A 24,102-nucleotide genomic window follows, 5' to 3' on the forward strand; every position below is an offset into this window, starting at 1 on the left:
AATACCGGAACAATTATATTCAATAGCAAAAGGAAATGGCCCGGGGAAAAGCAGTTCTTTAAATGGACTCTCAGCACTACTGATGAAGTTTCAGGGGAAGTTTTTAATTTTTTTAAAAAAACCTTATTTAGACAGTATTTGCTTTTGGAAAATAAGTTTCTTTTCTTTTTTTTCTTTTACTGGGAAAGTTGCTGCTTTAATGTAGGGCTTGCAAAGGTTGTGAGTTCAAAGAACAAAAATATTATATTAAGATCTAAGGGCATACACTTTAACCCTGTTACCAGAATACACACCAAGAAACCCAGCCAGGAAATGCTATCTCAGGTGCCTGAACTCAGACATCCAGGAATACAAACTGAAGATTGAAATGTAGCTCTCTTGTTCCTCCAAACTGTTCCTAGCTGACCATATCCTCCAAAGTGCAATGAGGTCAATATGAACTCCGCCTCTCTCATTTCCTTCTGTCATTCTTGAAAAGTACATCATTTGTGACAAGCTTCTATGTAGCAATGCCCTTGTGAAAAAGTCACAGCTCATTTCCTCTTGCTACAGCACCCCAAAAAGGAAAGGAAAACAAATGTAAGTGAAATATACTCGGAGTCGAGAGTGAATTTCATGCTCTTTATTCAGCTCATAGTCATCAAGGAGAAGAAGAGAAGAATGGCTCTTTTCCCAAAACCATCTGCTTATATACATTATTTACACAATGGGCCTTGCGTGATTGGCTACTTCAGGGCTACACCTGTGGGCCAATGAGGTTGTGGATTGACTTCTGCCTGCAGCCTGATTGGCTGCTCCTACAGGCCAATCAGGTTGCAGATTCACTTCTGCCAGCCGCCTGATTGGCTGCTCCTGCAGGCCAATCAGGTTGCGGATTCACTTCCACCTGGAGTTGGATTGGGTAGCTCCTGTGGACCAATCAGACTGCTGATTCTGAATCCTATTGTTTTAGGATTCAGCTCAGTCCATAACAGTAAGCATATTGTAATTGGCATACTAAGGCAAGAACGTAGATACTTAGCTCTGCAGTTAGGGATTGTACCCAGGGAAAGATGAGCCACTCGTGGCTCACAAGGCATTGGACTGGAAGCAAGTGGAAGCATTTCTCCCCTGAAAGCAGGAAAAGGCTTGCTTCATTTCCAGGCCAATCTGAATTTGATCCACCACCTCCAAGGGCAGCTTCACCAAGCAGGAGATGCAAGTCTCCAGGCAGTGCAAAGCAGGCCTGTGGAGAGGGAGAGGCAGCCAGGTACACTTGCCCTGGGCCTCAGAGGGCTAAGCCCATGGGGGTCCTGCCAGGAACCGGCTGCTTTTCTGTTTGAGTTTATAACTGCATTCAAACATGACTCCTGCCTTGGGCTTCAGACAAGCTCTGCATGGGCCTGGTGCAGAGTAATCTGCAGGCAGCCAGAGATCATGGGAGCTTTTGACAAGTTAGCACAGCCGAGAAAGGTCTCTTTCAAAAGCTTTGACACTAGATTGCTCAGAGTAGTACACAGAAAGGTCTACTGCAAAGAAAAACACACATTGTGGGACAAAGGCTCACGATCCCTTTCAAGTAAGTGTGGGCATTTTAAGGGGTGCAGATTTTTTTTTTTCCATTGATGCAAGTCAAGTGGAGACAGTTGAATCAAATTTGCTGCTAGCAAAAACACAAAAACCACAGGTAGAAGACAAACAGACCACCACCAAGGAGCCCTGGGGCAAAAAAAAGACCCGGGGAGACATTTGCTTCTCATTAGTTTCCTTCCTCCTTTTCCTTTCCTGGAATTTGAAGGGAATGGAGGAAAGAGATACTGGGTGGAAGGAATGAGTTTTGGAGGAAAGGCAAGTAGGAGGCAAGAAGCTGGGGGTGCTTCTCCAGGGGGGTCCTGGTGCTTGCCTCTTCTTTAAGAATCCCAGAGGTACATATTCAGGCCCAAGCTCAAGGAGTTTTCATCACATTCATGGTATATGAGCAGGACGTGAAACAGAAACTATGGTAGGAAGCAAAATAAAAAAAATTCCTTCAGTAGCACCTTAAAGACCAACTAAGTTTATATTTTGGTATGAGCTTTCGTGTGCATGCACACTTCTTCAGATACACTAGAAACAGAAGTGTCAGACCCTATATATATACAGAGGGTAGGAAGCTGACTCAATAAGTTCAGCTGTTTCTCCCCCGCCCCCTTTGAAACTGGTAGGTTCACATCCTTTGCTAGAAGTACAGTGGAACCTCGGTTTATGAACACCTTGGTTTATGAATTTTCGGTTTATGAACGCCGTGGACCCATCTGGAACGGATTAATTCACTTTCCATTACTTTTAATGGGAAAGTTCGCTTCAGTTTATGAACGCTTCAGTTTATGAACAGACTTCCGGAACCAATTACACCCATGTTTCAGTTTATGAACGCTTCAGTTTAAGTACTTCGCGGACCCGTCTGGAACGGATTAATCCACTTTGCATTACTTTCAATGGAAAAGTTCGCTTCAGTTTATGAACGGTTACTCCGCGGACCGTCTGGAACGGATTAATCCACTTTCCATTACTTTCAATGGGAAAGTTCGCTTCAGTTTATGAACGCTTCAGTTTATGAACAGACTTCCGGAACCAATTGTGTTCATAAACCGAGGTACCACTGTATAACAAACTGGTAAGGACACACCCCCTGGATCTGGGAACCAGATGCCAGCAGATCACAGGAAGTATGTGGCAATTCCACACCATTAGTCCAGATGGACTGAAGAGGCTTAGTGCTGAGGTCTCAGTACCCTTTGCACAAAACCAAGACTAGTAGAGGGATTCAGATCATAGGTCATTCCTCTTCCTAGAAGAAGCACATTTCCTTCAGCATTTATTTTAAAGCACATTTAAAGCACATGACCCCCCCCCCCTCGGAGTCCTGGAAACAGTAGTTTGTTAAGGGTGTTTGGAACTATGGTTCCCAGGGTTCTTTGAGGGAAGTGATTTTTTTTAAAACGTATGGTGTATACACTTAAACCTACTTACACCTATAGCCTTGGTGCTATAGGTGTAGGACGAAGGAGCTATTGAGAAATACACCATTGTGAAGTAGGGTGATAAAATTCTGGATGCTCCAAAACATTTTTCTGCCTTTTGCATCATACGTTTAAATGATGGGTAGATCCACAACAAAAATTTAAAGAACATCCAATGCACTTTTAAAACACGTTGTTGTTTAATCGTTTAGTCGTGTCCAACTCTTCGTGACCCCATGGACCAGAGCACACCAGGCACTCCTGTCTTCCACTGCCTCCCGCAGTTTGGTGAGACTTATGTTGGTAGCTTCGAGAACACTGTCCAACCATCTTGCCCTCTGTCATCCCCTTCTCCTTGTGCCCTTAATCTTTCCCAACATCAGGGTCTTTTCCAGGGAGTCTTCTCTTCTCATGAGGTGGCCAAAATATTGGAGCCTCAGCTTCAGGATCTGTCCTTCCAGTGAGCACTCAGGGCTGATTTCCCTCAGAATGGATAGGTTTGATCTTCTTGCAGTCCATGGGACTCTCAAGAGTCTCCTCCAGCACCATAATTCAAAAGCATCAATTCTTCGGCGATCAGCCTTCTTTATGGTCCAGCTCTCACTTCCATACATCACGTCTGGGAAAACCATAGCTTTAACTATATGTGTTTAACTATAAAACACATGACATTCCTCAAAGAATCCTGGGAACTGTAGTTTTGTCCTTACAGAAATACATTTGCCAGCACGCTTAACAAACTTAAAGAACTACAGTCCCCAGGATTCTTGGATGTGCTTTAATGTATAGAGAGGATCTGAAACACACCTGGACAAATATGTTTGTAAAATTATTCTGTGGTATGTATCATTGCACCAGGGATAGAGACACTGTGGCTCTCCAGATGTTGTTCTGAAAACTCCCATCAGCCCCAGCCAGCTTTGTTTATTAGAGTCGGAGTCCAACAACAGCTGGAGGGCCACAGGTTCACCATTCTTGCCTTACACTCTGTTTTCTAACTTATTTAAAATTCTGTGCTGCCAACATTTTAAAAAAATTGTGGCAGTGAACAGCATAAAATCAATTGCATTCATAAAACAAATACAAGACACATGTAAACACTATATCAGATTAATACATCAACATAACTAGATCACCCCTCAGGGAAAGCTTAGGTGAACAGATAAATTTTAAATAGATGCGTAAATGCTAATACTATAGGCCTTATTATTTGAGCTAATAAGGCTGGGTTTTTTGTAAGTTGAGGAGTTGAATTGGGAATACATTGCAAACAAGTGACTTTAATGGTGTGCTAATATGAACCTACAAAACCCCTTAGATTGTCATCTGAGGTCCCACCTCAGCTGTAGCTCCCTGTCTGTGGAATGCTCTCCCCAGTGAGGTTCACAAGGCACTAACAGCTTTTTGGTGCCAAATAAAATCTTACCTTTTCCCCAGGACTTTGAAAGACTGTCGTTTTTGTTTTACTGTTAGTGTGCTGTCGGATCTTCTCATTGCTTTTTAAGGGGATGGGTGGGTTGTTTTTTATATGTTGTATGAACTGTTAGTGTTTTCTATTATTTTTTTCTATGGTGTGTTTTTTAATTGTAAGTAAGTTTCATGGAGACCTTTGGGGCTTATTGAGCCAAATATACCGGGTAGGAGTTGACCAGTATAGGAGTAGTAATACCTAGATGACCTCTTGAACCTACAAGTACTACAGTGATTTTAAAAGCCTTTGCTATTTAGTCTAATAGAACCAATGGAGGGAAGCTATATCTGTGATGTAAAGTTGGAAAACCAGCTTCTATAAATAAAAATAACATCTAGTAATTTACAAGAACCTGCATCAGTACCAAGTTGAAAACTTATCTAGATCAATTGAGAAAGCCACTAAGAATCCTGATATGATAACTGAGCTCCGTATCTTCATGGGAGTTCATTCTGACTTGGTGATACTAGAGCATTCAATTTCAATAAAGGTGATTTAAAACAATATATGTTAGCCATTAACTGCCTGGAGGAGGAAAGGAATAGAATTAAAATTCATAGAATCAGTATGTGGGCTGCTTAAGAAAACAGCATAATGGTATTTTGGCATTTCCCAAAACAAAAAAAAGCATTTTGCATCAAAGAGCAAATGGAGAATGGCAAGGGGCAAGAGTTCAGCAGAACTAAAGATGCATGTTTTAAAAGTGAAATTTAGCCAAAGAGAAATAAAACTGAACAAATGCAAATCTGGGGGAAATGTAGGCTGTCTTTCTTTCCTGTTTTTCTTTCTTCATGGCAGCAGATATTTTACAGGCTGTGGGAGCAACACTGATTCTGTGGCATTAGAGGGGGCTGTGACTGAAGCCCACATGGCCTATGAAGTTGGGAAAGAATAACAATTGGGTAACCTGACCCATAAACAGCCTTTACTACAGGTGCCATGGGCTTTGAAGATGTTCGAACTCAGGATGAAAGGGAGAAGGCATGCTTGGTAAACCCTCACCATGATCAACTCCCACCTGGAAACCTATGTCTCCACTGTGGAAGGACGTGTGGATCCAAAATTGGCCTCCACAGTCACTTACGGACTCACTGTTAAGACCATGTTTATGGAAGACAATCTTACTCGGCTATGAGAAGAAGACTTGTGTAGCTGTAGCCACAAGCATTACTATAGCAGCAGTCCATCTAAGTAACTACATGGCACAGATGAGCATGGAAATAAGACACGGAAGGAAGCTGCAGCGCCAACAACAGTTCCTTACAGCTTTCCAATAGCCACTAGAGCATCCCTGCCTCCATGCATGATGCTTCTTCTTCTTTGGCGATCACTCATAGCCAAGTAAGATAGTCTTCCATAGACACGGTTTTAACGCTAAGTCCATAAGTGACTGTGGAGGCCAATTCTGGATCCACACGTCCTTCCACAGTGGAGACATTGGTTTCTGGGCAGGAGTTGATCAGAGTGTGGATTTGCCAAGCGTGCCTTCCTCTTAGCACATTTCTCCCTTCGAGTTTCTTCAAAGCCCATGACACCTTTGGTAAAGGCTGTTCTCCAACTGGAGCGCTCGCAGGCCAGTGTTTCCCAGTTGTCAGTGTTTATACTACTATAGATTTGCCTTGAGACAGTCTTTAAACCTCTTTTGTTGACCACCAGCATTACGCTTTCCATTTTAAAGTTCGGAATAGAGTAGTTGCTTTGGAAGATGATCATCAGGCATCCGCACAACATGACCAGTCCAACGAAGTTGATGTTGAAGAATCATTGCTTCAACACTGGTGATCTTTGCTTCTTCCAGTACACTGATATTATTTCACCTGTCTTCCCAAGTGATGTGTAAAATGTTTCGGAGACACAGTTGATGGAATCTTTCGAGGAGTTGGAGATGGTGTTTATAAGTGGTCCATGTTTCACAAGCATATAGTAACGTTGGAAGTACAATAGCTTTGTAAACAAGCATTTCGGTTTCTCTGTGAATGTTCTGGTCCTCAAACACTCTGCACCTCAGTCGAGAGAGAGCTGAACTCGCAGAGCTCAGGAGATGCTGGATTTCAGCATCAATGTTGGCCCTTGTGTAAAGATAACTGCCTAGGTAGGACAAGTGATCGACATTTCCCAATGTTACACCATCCAGTTGGATTTGTGGCGCTGCAGAGGGGTTGTTTTGTACTTGCTGGTGCAGCACTTTTGGATGTTTTTTGGATGTTGAGTGATAGGCCGAGCTTTTCGTAAGCTTCGGCAAAGATATTTAGGATGGTTTGGAGGTCATCCTCTGATGAATGATGCATCTGATTGTAGACTCCACAAAAGCTCACACTGCAATGAATTAGTTAGTTTTCCCAGCTGGCCACGGGAATCTTTGTTCTGTTAGCTGCAATAGATAATCATATGGCAACTTTCCCAGAACTTGCCTGCACTGTGCCAGTGGAAAGGCACCGCAGCAAAGCATTTTCAACAAGCAAGCAGAGAAAAACTGTAGGGTTCTGCCCACTGTATGTAACTTGCAACTGGGTAAAGTTCTTCCTGAAGTGTTGCAGCTGAACTGGCAGCATAACATCACACTGCCAGTCTGTAAAACCATTGGAAATTTCTTACATATTATATGGATCTTAGTGTTAGTGGTTATAACTGAAAAAGAAACTAAAGGAATCATGGTTCAACACCCGATTAAATCTAAATATTCTTATATAGTAATCTCAAAGTCACAGGATTTGAATTGTTTTTGCTTGATTGGACAACGGAGATTCCAGCCCATGTCACCCCAAGGAATTAAGTGGAACAAAATCATCTTATTGTTCCACTCTGAGCCTCAATGCACTTCATGAAAACAAAATCCTATGCAATCCAAATATTCAATCTGAACATTTCAGTGTTCTGGGTAGTAGGTTGACTGACTCCAACCCACCTTACAACTGGATTCCTGACAAAGTGTATCTTTGTTTCCAAATGTGTACAGTAATTGCCATTTATTGAGTCTATGGGCAATTTTTCAAACGATATTATGGCACCATGGTTTCCATTTATTTCAAGCTTCTGCTCAAATTCTGAATGAGTACAGGTGCTCATTGTCATGGCCATTGACCAGGACTCCTTGGAGGCACTGTCCTTCAACAGCTGCAGCTCTGAGGAGGAAATGGATCCACCCCCTGGTTTGTACAATGGGGGTCTGCAGGCACCAGAGCCTGCCTCCCTTCCTCTGAGCCACGAGGAGACCTTGGTGCCACCAGACTCTGATGGGCTGGTCCACAGACTCTTTAGGGGCTCCAGAGAGCCCTGAGGTGGGAACCCCACAGCTCCCCACCTCAAAGGAATGACAAAAGAAGAAGGTTCCAGCCCTTTAAATGTCAAGCGGTGAGGCCTCCAGTCAATGACTATGCATCCCTGGCAATAAATTCAACCAGTTGCTCCAAGACCTCACTGAAACAACTTGAATGTTTGACCCCAGCTTCAGGGGCACAGTTGGTAGTCCTGAACCAACACCTTGACTCCATCTCCAAAGCCTAGCCTTGCCTTGCCTTGCCAGTCAGAAACTACTGACCTCCTCTGTTGCACCATCACTTCTCTCCGAAGTGGTGAGCATCCCTGTGGATTCTTGGCCATCCTATTTTCAATATTTTTTTGGCTCACAAAAGTTTCAGGGTAGACATGCTGCTTTGTTCCCAACCGTTGCATGTCCCGTAGCTTCCTGATGAAACTCTGTGACTTTTTTTCATGCCACAAATATTTTCAGGGTGTGCTTTTGTCCCACTTTTGTTGTGCTGTTACAAAAGGGCGCTCCTCCTCCAGGTGGCAATAATGCTGACTCATTGGGGAAGCATTGCAGAATAATTGAACGGAATGATGTGTGGATGGCCAAAAAAAACCCACCGGCATGGAGGAGCCCGTCGAAGAGTTGTTAGGTATGAACAAAAAATTGTTCATACCTTTAAAAATAATACAAACCTTCTCCCAAACTGTAATGAGGAATGCATTTGAACAAAGCCTTCCCATAGGAACAGAATATTAGGTAAAGGGACCCCTGATCATTAGGTCCAATCGTGACCGACTCTGGGGTTGTGGTGCTCATCTCACTCTATTGGCCTAGGGAGCCAGCGTACAGCTTCCAGGTCATGTGGCCAGCATGACAAAGCCGCTTCTGGCAAACCAGAGCAGCACACGGAAATGCTGTTTACCTTCCCGCTGTAGCGGTACCTATTTATCTACTTGCACTTTGACATGCTTTCAAACTGTTAGGTTGGCAGGAGCTGGGACCAAACAATGGGAACTCACCACGTCGCGGGGATTCGAACCGCCGACCTTCTGATCGGCAAGCCCTAGGTTCAGTGGTTTAACCCACAGCGCCACCCGCGTCCGCGTCAGAATATTAGAAACACTTAAAAATATTGATGGTGAACAAAGGCGGTGTGCTTCACATTCTCCTCCCATCCTTAGAGATGGATCAAGTAACTCTGATAAAATTCTACTGCTCAGGTAGGTGGCTAGCTTACTGTGCAATCAGTCCTGCCAGCCTACAGCACTTTGGGGCTCATGCTCAAAGCTCTGCATTGTATTATTTATGTACTTCAGTTTATTTATACTTTGCCTTCCAGGACAGCTCACAAAAAGTTAAACATTACAATAAAGCAGATGCATACAGTGTCTCACAAGTTTGGGGCTGACTGAGCAGCATGCTTCACAGCCAGTTCCTCTATGGCAGGCATGTCCAACAGGTAGATCGTGTTCTACCGGTAGATCACTGGACGTCTGTGGTAGATCACCGGTAGATCAGTGGAACCCCCCAAAGAAGCTAAAAAACTTTGGCTCCCCTAAGAAAAGCTCAACATTTTTGCCCTGCACCCCTAAAACCTTTAAAGCCCTAAACGGCCTCGGTCCTGTATACCTGAAGGAGCGTCTCCACCCCCACCACTGAGATCCAGCACCGAGGGCCTTCTGGCAGTTCCCTCATTGCGAGAAGTGAGGTTACAGGGCACCAGACAGAGGGCCTTCTCGGTAGTGGCACCCGCCCTGTGGAACGCCCTCCCAGCAGATGTCAAGGCAATAAGTAACTATTCTACTTTCAGAAGACAACTGAAGGCGGCCCTGTTTAGGGAAGTTTTTAATGTTTGATGCTGTACTGTTTTTAATATTCGGTTGGAAGCCTCCCAGAGTGACTGGGGAAACCCAGCCAGATGGGTGAGGTATAAATAATATATTATTATTATTATTATTAACCTGAACCACCAAAACCAGGGCTTTCCTTCCTAAAAAAAAGTTCAATGTTGCTTTCCTCTTCCCTAAAGAAGCTCAACAAATTTTACATGAACCCCCCCAACATGGGCCTTCCTTAAAAAAAGCGCAACAGCTTTGACCTGGAAACCCCCCCCCCCAAGGGGGTAGATCACTCCCAGTGAGTGAGTAGATCACAGTCTCTTGGAAGTTGGTCACCCCTGCTCTATGGCATGGCAGCCTGGAGCTTCAGTGTCAGCTATGCAGTAAGGGGAGGGGGTGGCCCCTAGGTTGCCGCCATCCCCTCCCACAAAAACCCTTTCCAATAATTGCCTTAAAGCAGCAGGAAGGCTGAGCCCAACCACAATTTCTCAGCCTCCCAACTCAATGAAAGCTTTGCAGGAAAAGGATCCCCACTGAATATAAAAGCTATCCGTTTTCAAAGGATTTATAATGAAATCCTGGTAAAGATCACTCTGTTTAGGCTGCAATTCCATATACCCACTTACCTGGGAGTAAATCCCCTTGACAAGTAAGCCCAGCCGTGTATAATGATCTAAGCCCATGACATGCCAAATTATGAAAGATAGCAGTGCACACCCAGAAATGCCAGGCATGAGTGAGCTTACAACTTGAAATGAGAGATAACAAGCAAATACAATAGACAAGCTTCAAACTAACAGTGAAATGTTATTGCAGTAAACATAGCAGCAACTTGGTGAGATGAAGCTGATTATATGTCTGGAATGATAAAGTGGGCAAAAGCAGGAAAGCTCTGAACAGGAGAAATAGCCAGTTTGAGAGAATGGATTTGTTGATGGGATAGTGCCAAATCAGTGTTTGTTCAGAACATTGGTTTGGGGGAAACGGTGAATAGTTAATGATATGGAAATCTCAGAGACCACTGGAATTATTTCGTGCTTAATTGAATGGGGCATTAAGCACCACACAGAACACAGATTTTACACCATTCCTATCCACAGAGCAGCTGCAACAGTTTTACAGGCAATGAAGTTAAGATTTGTTGTGAATTTGGAGCAAATGGTCAGATACAATGCCTGAAATTCAAAAGATTTTAAGCAATAAACTGACCTTATCCATTCCCTCTTCTTAACATTTCAGGAAAGGTTCTATGCACCATTTTACAATGTTAACAACAGCAGCAACAACAACAACAACAACAACAACAACAACAACAAAAGTTCTGGTGCAGGGGGGGATTGTGGAAGATAAAGTAGAAGTGGGATATCTTTATTTTAACCAAAGAGTGTACCCGTTAGTAACCTCATCTTATACCAAACAGAATAAATATTTTTTAAAAGTAGTATGGCATTATCAGAAGAACTGCCCACAAGCTGTTTGGCAATGGAATTGGCTACCAAGGAGTGTGGTGGAGTCTCCTTCCTTGGAGGTCTTTAAGCAGAGGCTTGACAGGCATATGCCAAGAATGCTTTGATGGTGTTTCCTGCTTGGCAGGGGGTTGGACCAGATGGCCCTTGTGGTCTCTTCCAACTCTATGATTCTAAGGGCAGAGATTTAATATGGTAAACTGTTTTATGCTAGTCCAGGCTAGACACCCTGTCAGGGAACAGGTTTCCAGAGCCTCAGGTCTTTGGCACTACCTAAGATCTGTTTCCTTTCCTCAGTTCCCATTTCCTGAGGGTGGATTAGCTTCATTTGTACAGCACACACCTGATGCGACTGCCATGTAATGCTGGAAAGACATTTTCAGCCTAGCATACTATGTGGCAGGAGGGAATTATATTTCTCATGAATATGAGATTAGAGACCATGCTTTTGACTTAGGCAGCATGGTCTAATGAATAAAGCACCCTGGGATAGATCTGTTCCGGCTACTTTTGTAGCACACTGTTAATTTTCAGCAAAGCATGAAACGTCTCATGTCACCTTATCCACTTCTGGAAGGCAATCAGAAGCTGTGTGGCTTCTTATGAGAAGCTACACACCACTGCTTTCTTTATCTTCAGACCCATTGCTGCTTCGGCTAATGTAAGAGGAATAACACTGAGCATGGCGATAGGATACGCAGCCTACTCGTAACAATCAGTCCCTCTGGAAGGGCAGCCAACCACCGAAGGCTTCCTCTTTGAATGTGCAGCCCAGAGAGGTTGTGCTTTCATGCCAGTCTGCACACTTCACTAGCTGCATTCACATATCCCCGTTGCCCTACTGCCCTGACTTGGAGGAAGGAAGGATAGATGACTCATTCATCCACAAACCCCTTTTAATCCCTACACACAAACCCTTTTATTCTGGTTTTGCTTAGAAATCCAAAGTGCCACAAAAAGTTGAGAAGAGGGGAAAGAGGGGCAGGGAGGGTACCACCATAAATCTCTGCTCTGTAGTTCCCTGTACTATTTCAGCAGGCTAGCTGTAGCAATATTGTTGTGTTAGATTTAAATTGCATCACTCTCACTCTCTCATCTTAAATTCATGTGCAGAACAGATCGAAAGAAAGACACACCCCTTCCGATCGAAATTCTAATGTTATTCTTTCAAAAAGTACCCGTAGGCCAGTAGGAGCAGTTAGAAGGCTCTGTTGTTTGTTCTGTGTGCCTCTATAAGTTTGCAGCATCTGTCTATATCTATGCAAAGAAATAGCTCTGGAAGATATGGAGAACCTGGTGCCTTAAAATGATACGTCTTTTCACTTCCAGCTCTTCTGTGATCTACTTACTTCCATAGGGTTCGATGCTGCTTTGAGTGGTATGATACTGCTTTAAATGTATAGTGCAGATGGATCCCTAATTCATGGCCTTTTTCACTATGCTATTGTATTGCTATTTAAAATATTATTTGAAGTATTTTAAATTAGCATCAATGCATATAAATTAGCATATATATATACGCATGTTGTACATATCTGTGTACTCCTTATCCTCTTCTTTGGATGATGACTTAGCTTTTGAGGCCACCCTAGCTTTTCCTGCAACGTTTCCCAGGAAAGGAGATCAGTTTTTGAACATGCCCCAGGTCAGCCCCTGACAGCAGTGCAGTGCCAAGTTGTTAAGTGTTCTATCTGCAAGTAATATGTGTCGTTAATATGTCTTAGTTAATTAGCAGCTGCACTATTCAGTACCCTCATTACTCAATTACCTGAAACCAAAGTCCATCTCAGGCCCTGTGAATGTACCACTTGCATCAAATAAAACCTGATCAAACAAACCCAATATTCTGAAGACCTTATCAACAGATAATAAAATAACTGCTACGCTCTCATGCCTCTTCTTTTATTTAAAGGTGGTATCAACTGCTTCACACACACACACACACACACACTTACTTTTCATTCTGTGACAGAAGGTTAAGGATAAGACTTCAATTTTGTAAAGCATACAAAGTCTACCATTCTCTACAATCGGCTACTAGGAAAACACTGAATGCATTTAACAACAGTGAACGTAAGACTGTGAAACATCTGCTGCTGCGCTGTTCTATATGCCTGCTCTAAGGGTCAAACAAGATGGGGTATTAATTGTGTCATGAGCCCTTACGTTAGTGATGTTTAAAATGCCTTTCAGCAGGGGGTGGAGGGCGAGATGGGAAATGGGCAATGGCCTGGGGAGGAAATGAGCATTAACCCTTGGCCCCCCCACCCAGTTCTAATCTGAATTTGGCCACCAAGCTTTTGCTATTTTTCCAGGGAGAAAGCTTTCATTGGATGGAAGTGTTCCTCCTGGAGCAACTAGCAGGCACTGGGGGTTCCAGTTTTGACTGGGACCATGGTGGAGCAAAGCGTTCTTTCTCAGCATGCTAATTGGGGGGGGGGGGGCTGAGCTTTTTTAGTTGTGGCTATGAGTAAGCAACTGGAAGGCAGATACCCTTGACTATCTACTGCAAGTCATCCAGAGGTCTACCAGGAGATCCCAATCTACCTTCAGCCTACCCCTGGTCTACCATGCCTGGCTGCAGCTGTCTAGAGCATTTTTGTGAAGATTTTACTGAACGTCAACAAAGACATCCAAGAACAACTTCTGAATTGCATAAGGAGATTTGGTCAATAGACAACGCAATAATTAATTTTGAGCATGTCAGTTTCCAGAGGTCATACTGGAAACCTCTAGTTAGCTAATCTGTTAAACCATGAACCAAAAAGTCCTAACCTTGAGTACCAGTTTCCCAGATATGCAGGAGGAATGAAATTGCATTGTTTCACTTAAAGATACAGGATGTTGTTTTATTCTCATTTAAAAAATGAAAAATAACATGGAACTTGGCAGTATTGAGCTCCTCCAAGTTTTGGAAAAAATAATAATAACATTCTTCTCAATGTTTCTATACAGATATATTTTTTGGTATTCTGCAGCTTTCTGGCAGAAACTAGAATGAAAAAGCAAGTGAATATGCAAAGCTAGAATCTTTTGTCATTTGCTCCATTGGCTTCAGTAGATTTAGATATCTCACATCATTCAGTAGCTAAAGCCTGTGGTTCCCGTCTTAAAGCTGTTCACAGATTTAACTAAATCTCTTTTTGTACCACATGATTAGCTTTCTTCTTAAAACGTTATCCAGATTATTCATTGTCAATCTTTAAAATATATTCCAGGTTTCGAAGGCAAACAAAAAAAGTATTTTAGACATGACCACTCCCCACATCAAATGTGGGGCATACTTTGCGTGGACGCGTGCAGCACCCCTGATCCTACACGGCTCCTAACAGTATTGCCTGACATGCCCCCCCCCCAGACTGGATACCTGGAGGTTCCTGTCCAACCTCAGACAGGCAACCAATCCTGGTGGGGGGGGGCGTTGCCAGGGGAGTTGGCCAGGTAAGGGGTGGGACTTCCCCACCCACACAGAGAGCAGACAAAACATTTCTGAACTTGACTCTGTAAGAGAATGCGTGCCTTGTGCTTTCAGATTGTTGCACAACAATCATACAAAGATTCAATTTCTTCTTAACTTCCTTAGTTCCAGTAGAAACATTTCCCCCTAAAATGCATGTTTGTAAATAGGGAGCTCACACATCAAGGATGTGATCTTAACTCCACATACCTGGAAGTAAGCACCACTGAATTCAATAAGACTTCCTTTTGAGTAGGCACACTTACCTAGACCTCAATGGGATTTACACCTGAATAGACCTCTGCACTGTGATTTATGCTCAATTTCAGAACAAATGGACAATGAAATTCCTGACGTAAAGGAACAGAACTGGCCCTTCCCACTTTTAATTTTCTCAATTAACTGCCCAGGGTTTTGTGCAGATTTTCAACTGTTTTAATGTTTCCCTTTTAGTGACAGAGCAGAGCTAATGTCTGAAGTGGGCCCAAAATCCTTTTGGCATAGTACTTAAAAACAAGCCTTTATCGTAGCAGCTCAGTGCTTCGAAACAAATCCCACAAAGAATTAAAATGGCAAGGAAATTTGTTTTCAAGCTTCTAAGGGGATTAAGATAAATAGCATGAAAATATTTAAAGCCAAACAAATATGCACTGAAAGAGCTTTTATAATATAAAAAGATTAACTGCATAGCATGAGGAAACACTTGACTATCGCCAACTAGCACCATAATAATGCACACATGGAGTTGGAGACTACCGCACATGGCTCACTGCAGTAACCCTATACCTGTTTTTAAAAGTTGCATTTCACTAAAATCTGGAAACCCACTGTGGATCAGTACCATTCAATACCTTGCTTTTAAGTAGTGAAAGCTGTTTACGAACAAATCCATTGATGATTTTGGCTTGCTTTACATTTATTTGTCAATTTAAAAAAAGGAAGCCAGGTGTGCCTCTGCCCATGTTCCAGCTAGTAGTCAAGGAAATGCTAAGTTTAGCAGAAGTTGTTAGAATATTATTAATGCAGAAGTTAATAGTTCTGAAGGTTAACTTTATGACCTATTAATCATGCAGTAGAATTTGCACCAGAGGCACAATGCTATACATGTTAATTATAAGTTCCCAATGCATACTTAAAATGACAGCCTTTAAATGTGACTATAAATCAATAAGCTGCCTGGTTGAAATCAAGCCAACAGGTTTTTAGACATTGTTTTCGAATTCACAGGAAAAGAGTAAGGCTCGGTAAGGGCAAGACCACTCTTACCTCCATAGGGAAAGCTTTGAAATTAACAGTGTGTTCAGAGCCCCGCTGATTTTCTCTCCCCCAATGAAACCGGACATTGTGCAGTTCAAATTCATGCCCCCGAGGCAAGGGTCCTCCAGCTAACGCTGCAAAAGAACACAAATAATAGCAGGTGACATTCATAGCCTGCCATTTTCTGAAGATTTTCTCAGCCAACAGAACAACAGTTCTTGCATTTACCGTAGTGAGAATGAGAGAGAGGTCACATGCGACAAACTTTGCTCTGTGGCTGCACACTTCTTGTTGCGTTCTTAATTTGATGAGCAGTTTTCATGAGGATAAATGCTGGTCTGTGTTTATTCCTTCTAGGCATGAATGTGCACATATCCATACATCAGGCCTGCCTCTTTACTAGCTGATGGGGTTCTGTGTATACTATGTAACTTACGTTTGTTGTGAGGAAGCTGAACTTGGGGGGGAAACAAATTCTTAACCATTTTAGTCATATATGGGCCCAGTCTAGTCAAAGTGCAGGCACAGCACCTGTATGCATTAAAGAGATGAATGGAACCCTGTTTTCCCCATCCAGCATGTCTGGAGAAAACGTGTCTATACATAGCTGCCAAGTCCTGGTTAGAAAAATATGGGATCAGCAGCATCGGCACCAGAAGTCGCTTCTATGCATGTCCAATTTCCGGTGCCGGCGCTGCCCGATTTCCGGTGCCCAGACATGGGCACAGCAGCACCGGAAGAAATCTGGGGGAATTACGGGATATTTCGCCATTCAGGATGACAGCAGGAAATGGCTTTAAAAACAGGGGTTTCCCGGGGAAAACAGGAGACTTGGCAGCTATGGTCTGGCAGGGTCCCTCTGAGCATGGGTCCATGCTCATCAGAATTGGGCCCATAACAGCTGACAAACTTACAAGCTTGTCCTAACTGACAGAGTTAGATAGCTTTAAGATAAGCTTGAATCATCAGCAATATCATCTTATGCATGAAATAAACTGTCTATTATTCTATGGCCTAGCTTTTTAAAAAGTATAAACTTGCTAATCTTTCACAAACCCAGGATATCCAAAAGTCAGAGCCCAGAAGAAGAAAATCAAAATATATATCTGCATATAATTTCTACAAGAACTAGAACACTGGGTGAATGATCTACAGTCATATGGCCTGGATCTGCAAGTCACAGCATTATATATTTGGAATATTGCCAAGAACACTGTGGTTTTTTTTACAGGTCTACATGAAAGCAGCAAAGTGACCCAGGTTTGACTGACACAGATTGTAATGAGATATGCAGAAGGAAGGGATACGAATGGATGATAACGGAAAAGTAATCACGATGGTCTGCAGAGTTGATTCAGTACTTTCAGAGCAGAGAAAGTAAGGAAGATCTCCCAAGACTGACTTTTCAAAAGACATTATTTTGTCACACGCATGTAGACTCAGTAGGGATAGGGCTATGAAGAACTTCTCTCAACTCTAATGGGTATTTTATGAGTCCCATGTTAGAAGCACTTCTTCTAGGACAGCTTCGGTAGATTCAGAGCTGGGACTCAGAGGATGGGCTATAGAAAAGCCATTACATGAGCAATTAGTGATCCTGTGTTCCCCTGGTTACGGAAACTGGCAGAGTCACGAGACTGTCTTGGATCCTGTATATAAAAGTGCTGCCTTTAAGGCCGACAGTCAGCTTCCTCTTCATAGTTCTTTCTCACTTTGAAAACTCCAAATTGCAAAGTTCCAAATTGCTAAAGGAAGTTCTATAGCACTAACTCTTTTATTACAGCAGGAACTGCTGAATACTGGCTTACTTTTGTTGCAGCAAATCAGATAGTCTTTTAGGTGCTATAAAGCTCTTCATCTATTCCATTGTAATAAGGCTACTCCTCCAGAACATGCATAGAATATCTAGACAGAATATGCACATTTCCACCTTTAACTATATAGCACATCTCTTTTGCTATTAAAAGTTAACTCTACCCATGTTATCTATTCATGGTTTGCTCTCTGCTGAAAAAGTAGATATATACATGAATGATCAGTTCTAGAGGTGCATTAAGGACATTTTCAGTGGGGAATGTGTCTGAAATGTTAGTTTTTTCCCATGAGATACTAGCAGCAGTGAAAACGTTAGTGATTTTTAAAGCCCTCTTCCTGATATTGAAATACCACTTCAGACATTTTCCACATAAGGTAAGAGAGAAGGGGGCTCTGCTATGCTTCCAGATAATATTGCTGGGGGGAGATCTATGTGCATTCCAGAGGATGTGCATTCTGCCCTGAATTTGAAGATATTTCCCCATACAAGATAGATGCTTTTCTCCAATTTGGACATGGCCTGCAACTGCGGGCAGATGAAGCACAAGTCAATTGTACTTCCTCTCCTGTCACTTCTACAGAATATTTTAAATGGCTCTAAGAAGAGCACCAGAAAGGGTAAAGGTAAAGGGACCCCTGACCATTAGGTCCAGTCGTGACCGACTCTGGGGTTGCGGCGCTCATCTCGCGTTATTGGCCAAGGGAGCCGGCGTACAGCTTCCGGGTCATGTGGCCAGCATGACAAAGCCGCTTCTGGCGAACCAGAGCAGCGCACGGAAATGCCGTTTACCTTCCCACCGGAGCGGTACCTATTTATCTACTTGCACTTTGACGTGCTTTTGAGCTGCTAGGTTGGCAGGAGCTGGGACCGAGCAACGGGAGCTCACCCCGTCGCGGGGATTCAAACCGCCGACCTTCTGATCAGCTAGCCCTAGGCTCTGTGGTTTAACTCACAGCACGACCCGCGTCCCACCAGAAAGGGAGCCTCCCTCAAATACCCCCACCAGCAATAGCAGGAAGGAAAAGGCTTTTTAACTGCTGGATAAAGGGCTCTTGTAACATCAGCACCTTCTGCCTCTCAGGAAGAAAATTGGCAAGGGGAAGAGAGACTGAACTGGCTTTATCCATTGGCCACTGAAGGAGCAGCTGCACCCAAGGTTTTCCTCTTCCCTCCCATTCCTTTTCCCCTTGGTATCATGTCTATTCAATTGTGAGCCTGCAGGTAGGGACTGCAGGTGGGCAAGGGACATAGCTCAGCTGTAGACAGAGCATCTGTTTTGCCTGCAGGTGGTATTGGGTTCAATCCTTGAATGCCCCCTGCTTGAAAATCTGGATAACTGCTTCTGGTAAGTGTAGACAATACTGAGCTAGATAGACCCAAAGGACTGAGCCACCTTCCTGTGTTCTTCCCAACCTAAGAGTTGCAAGCATCCGGTACAGGGTCCATTGACAAATATTTCCTGCTGACCAGCCAGCTAGAGACATAGTGAGAACTTTCCTTGTGGTCTCCCAGCTGCTTCGTAGCACTTAGAGACTGCCAAGAATATGATAAATAAAAGGCTTTCTTCCTATTGCTAACTCTTGTTGCTGGTGTCGTATGTCAGCATACAGTGGCAAGTTGGAGAATTCTCTTTTTAACAGAAGTCAAAAAACATAGAGACAGTTTTAAATTTGGTGACGGGACATGCACGCGAAGACCCAAGAATATGGAGAGGGCATCTTAAGTGTTGCCCATTTTTGTCAAGCCAGTTTCTATCACTGTTACATATTATTACAATTCTGTTGGTTAGAAGCCAATTCTAGTATTATTTCTCCCTAATTTAAGTATCTGAACCAGAGGAAGGTGGCCAGAAAGTGACTGAAAACACATATGCTTGAAGCATTGCACTCCTTGCTTGAACGCTTCTGGGACCTTCTTTGCAGTCTTATGACTTGTATCTGACCATTTTTATGTTACAAACAAGCATCCACAGAGTTTTCTCTGAGAGTTTTTCAATAAAGAAAAAAGAAGGGTATGTCTGGGGTTTATGACTTGCACAATGAAGGGGAAAAATGAAATGAAACAGGAGCCTGTGTCTGAAGTAGCTAAGAGTGTGAAGCATGTCAGTCAGTCCCTTGTTCAATGCTCACTTCAGCCATAGACTCGCTAGGTGGCCTTAGGCAAGCCATTCTCAGCCTCAGTCTTCACACCTGTAATATGGGGATAACACCGACCTTACAGGGTGCTTGTGAGAATATTGAGCTAATGTGTGTGAAACTGTCTGCTTTTTGTTGTTGATAATGATAGGATAATTTAAAAATGTGACAGCAATGATGGTTTGGACATATATATCCCAAGGCAAACAATAAAGAATAGGAAAGCATACCTGATTTGGACTTTAAGAGGATCTGAACTGAGTGTCCATCATTGATGACCTCACAGTCGCGGCACACAACATAGTTTGGTGATAAGCATACTTCCAACAGCAAGGGGTCAAATTTTGCTTCTCTTGAATTCAGGTTAATAGGAGACTGGTATTCTCCATTAGCATCAGGAAAGACTAGTCCCCACTCAACTCCTATGACAAAAGAAAACATACGGTACTTGTTTGAAATTAAATATTAAAGTATTTCTGTATGCTCTTCGAATCATGAGCTGGAAGAGCCCTAAAATATATTCTGTCTACTTCCTTATGCTGATGCAAGTTTCTCAAAACTCTTAAAAGGATTTGCCCAAATCACCCTGTTCCTTCTAGATCAGTTATCCCCAAACTTCGGCCCTCCAGATGTTTTGGACTACAATTCCCATCTTCCCCGACCACTGGTCCTGTTAGCTAGGGATCATGGGAGTTGTAGGCCAAAACATCTGGAGGGCCGCAGTTTGGGGATGCCTGTTCTAGATTCCAAAGTGCAAAATAAGGCCAAACTATATATGACATTAAATGCAGAATCGGTCCTCATAGTGGGGAGTGTTGTTGGCCTCCTGGCCCTAGTGTCACTGGTGGAGCAGGGCAGTGGTGACGTTCGGAGCTGTGTGGGCAAATTTGCAGGCATACAGGATTGGTTCCATCAGTGCCAACACAGCCCTGACATGACCAGTGACAACTTGTCCCCTGCCTCCCCGCATCATCCAAATAAATGGCAGTAATGACAGTGCTAGGAGGGTGGTTCTGCAAGACCACCCTAGCCACTACTTGTTAAGTGAATCTTTACACTTACTGTGGCTATATTTTAAAACTGTTAGGGTGCTAAAAGTAATAAGATCCACAGAAGATAGGGAGGTGGATTTTAACCCTTTCCTACCCTGCTGCAGTCCCGATGGGAAAACACTCATTGAAAGCTGCTGTTTGCATTAGGAGGAAATTTACATTTGCCATGAAAACAGAAACTTCAAAGAGCAATTATCATCAGTTTATTCTCCCCTACCTATCAACTGCAGTCCTGATATTTATCATCCCCCAGCCCAGCCCAGATCCTGCAGTTCATATTTTTTAAAACATGCACGTTAAATGAAAGGGCACAGTTAATTTGGTCCATGGGACATGCCAAAGAAGTTTCATTAGGGAACAAAATATATGTGATAAAAGAAATTAACATTTCTATATTCCAAGAAGCCACTGTAAAATGCTTGCCATGATCACTGACCCATCTGAACTGGACAGCAATGCCTTTTCAGCCAGAATCAGATTCAGTTAAGCCCAAATCATGGGAACCCAGTTCTGTTTTTGAAGAGAAACTTTGCTGAGACAAAATCAGTTTCAAATAAAACATCATGAAGCAAATAACCAAGTATCTGTGTTCACCAGAATGCTTCTTCAGATTGAAGAAAATGTCAGACTACGCTTGCACCCAATATCTTAACACAATCTAATCTCAGTAACAAAATAAAAAAATTCCTTCAGTAGCACCTTAAAGACCAACTAAGTTTTTATTTTGGTATGAGCTTTCGTGTGCATGCACACTTCATCAGATACACGAAAGCTCATACCAAAATAAAAACTTAGTTGGTCTTTAAGGTGCTACTGAAGGATTTTTTTTATATTGTTTCGACTCAGACCAACACAGCTACCTACCTATAACTAATCTCAGTAAGTTTTCATAACATCTTCACTTCATCATAGAAACTGTAGACTTGGATCATTTCACCATATCCAAGCAACATTGTGGGTAATACCCCCCACACACACACACACACAAACACACTCCGTAAGCTTGAAAGTTCACTCACTACTTCGCAAAGGTTTAGTTGGCTTTAATAAAGAGGTATTACCCAGCTGCTAACTTTTAGAATCCCCCGCTAGTGGGCTAACACATCTCACCAGCAATTTTTGGTTTTTTTAGCCTTCTGTCACAAGACCATCATTTCCACAACTCATATACAACTGTGACTATGTGCTTCATTTACACATTGCTGCCATTTGTGAGTCCTAGCCATAAATGTTTCTGCACCCATGTTATTAAATTCAGCTTGGATTATCAAATGTGAGAGGAGATTAGAAATCCCCTTTGATTTCCCTCAGTCTGTGCTCACTGGACAGTAAAAAGCAACAAAAGCAATCCAGCTTTTTGTGTGTACAGCCAGTGGCGCTGTCAGAGCTACAGTGTTTGAGTTTCAAACACAGCGAGGGAATGTGCAACTTATTTGTGGAAATGCTGTATCTTTGCCTTTGGAAAGAGAAGGGCTTACTGATGAAGCAGTTCTAGAATTTCTGTGTTCTCTGTTGGTTGGGGTTTTTTAAAACCTAAAATTAAATAACATGCTTTTCTTAACCCAATAGTTTGCACACACACACACACACACACACACACACACACACACACACACACACACCTTTTTGATGTGCTAAAATGACACCTGATCTTCAAACAGTATTTCCAAAACGTATTGATGGCAAGAGTAAATAGGAACTTTATATTTAAGTTCTCTCTCACACACACGCACACTCAGGCACACAATGAAAATGCTTCACTTGCTCAGCCCACCTAGCAGCTCACAGCTTCAAGCCCCAACCTCCTTACCTTCTTCATAACCCCACTCCAGAGTCTCCCCTTTCTCAGGAAAGAGATCCGATTCCTCAATGTAGCTGTCAGCCATTCCCAGGCGCTCTCCAGCAGCTCCGTCCCTCTGAGCACTCTGGCTGTCTCTGGGAGGCTGCCTTGCGGAAGTCTGTTCTCCGCAGGCAGCCAGGCTATGTGTGTGTGTGTGCGCGCGCGCGCGTGCAAAGCAAGAGCTGGAGACTTCACTGGAGAACAGCTCTTCTATGACTGCATGTGACAAACACATACGAGAGTCAGGAAGCTTGGTTGATGTTTGTTTGGCCCCTGTCACTTTTGTATAAGTTTCTAGAGAATCCTGAAATGTGATGGCAATATTAGTCAGTGTATGATATGGGTTAATGAAATATAATACAGTACAGGGATGGGTGGGTGGGTGGAGCAATCAAATCCAGGCATCTAAGGCAAACAATTAGGCTGCGAAGAAATATAGATGCTGTACAAGGTGAAGGGATTTGTTTGCCTCCGGGAGCCTCTAAAACAGGGGTGAGGACCCAAATCTTGCTGGAGTTCAGCTCAAATCAGCCCCTGCCTGCATGACCAATGGAGAGGGAGGATGGGAATTGTAGCCAACAACATCTGAAGGGCCACAACTTCCCTGTTTGAAACCAACTCACTGGAGAACTGTGACGACGACGTGTCTATGATGCGCCCAGCTGTGTCTAGACTTGTAGCTAAGCTGACATTTGAGCAGGAACTGTCCCATGTTAGAATGCATCTGTTCAAAGAACAAAGTATTGCTATGTGGAAAGGCTGGTGAAAGATATGTTGCAAAGTCCCGGGAAACAATGACCAAAGCACTGACCACATGACTCCAGAGTAGCAAGTTTATTCTGTATGCTGGAGAGCCTCTAGCGATCTGTCTTGATTTAGACTCACTCGCATTTTAAGAAAGGAAGACTGCTTCTTTTTCATGCCCTAGAATGCTATTACTAAGCATTCCAGACTCTCATTGTTTTGAGGGAGGGGTTCAAGTGCGTATCTGAAGTTTATGTTTGTGTAATAAAAACGGATTAAAACCCTGCTGCAACGAATTCATTTTTTGAAAAACGTGACTTTTTGCAATTTGGAAAGTGATGGGGGAAATGCACTAAAAAGTGTGGGGTGAATGAATGACTAGTGAGAAGACATGTGTAAAGGTCCTACAAGCATATTAGGATGAATGAACAAGACAAATGCTCATTGTCTTATAATTCAATTCCCACACTCATATGCATGTCTAATTTGACAGGACTTTACTTAGGTATCCTAAACCTCCAGCCTGTAATGATCACTGTGGAGAGCAGGTTGACTTCCCAGGTTAATTTTGTAAGAAAACACCTTAACAACCATATCTTAGGCTGTGCATGCCTTGGAACCAAACTGGGAATTTAGGAGAAGTTCCTAGTAAAGGTAAAGGGACCCCTGACCATCAGGTCCAGTCGTGACCGACTCTGGGGTTGCGTGCTCATCTCGCATTATTGGCCGAGGGAGCCGGCATACAGCTTCCAGGTCATGTGGCCAGCATGACAAAGCCACTTCTGGCGAACCAGA

General features: G+C 43.1%; 1 protein-coding gene across 1 annotated transcript in view; it reads right to left on the reverse strand.

The window, feature by feature from the left end:
* CA8 (carbonic anhydrase 8 (inactive)) overlaps nucleotides 1-22,660 on the reverse strand; it is a 43,148-nt gene extending 20,488 nt beyond the window's left edge. Inside the window, exons 1-3 of the mRNA XM_035125378.3 lie at nucleotides 22,534-22,660; nucleotides 19,902-20,093; nucleotides 15,730-15,854 (exon numbers count right to left, since the gene is read on the reverse strand). Of these exons, the coding sequence (XP_034981269.3) occupies nucleotides 15,730-15,854; nucleotides 19,902-20,093; nucleotides 22,534-22,609 (393 nt within the window). The 5' untranslated portion in view covers nucleotides 22,610-22,660. The remainder of the gene's footprint in view (nucleotides 1-15,729; nucleotides 15,855-19,901; nucleotides 20,094-22,533) is intronic.
* Between the last annotated feature and the right edge of the window lie 1,442 nt (nucleotides 22,661-24,102).

The sequence above is a fragment of the Zootoca vivipara genome, chromosome 8 (genome assembly GCF_965207765.1).
Source record: "Zootoca vivipara chromosome 8, rZooViv2.hap1.1, whole genome shotgun sequence".
NCBI lineage: Eukaryota > Metazoa > Chordata > Lepidosauria > Squamata > Lacertidae > Zootoca > Zootoca vivipara.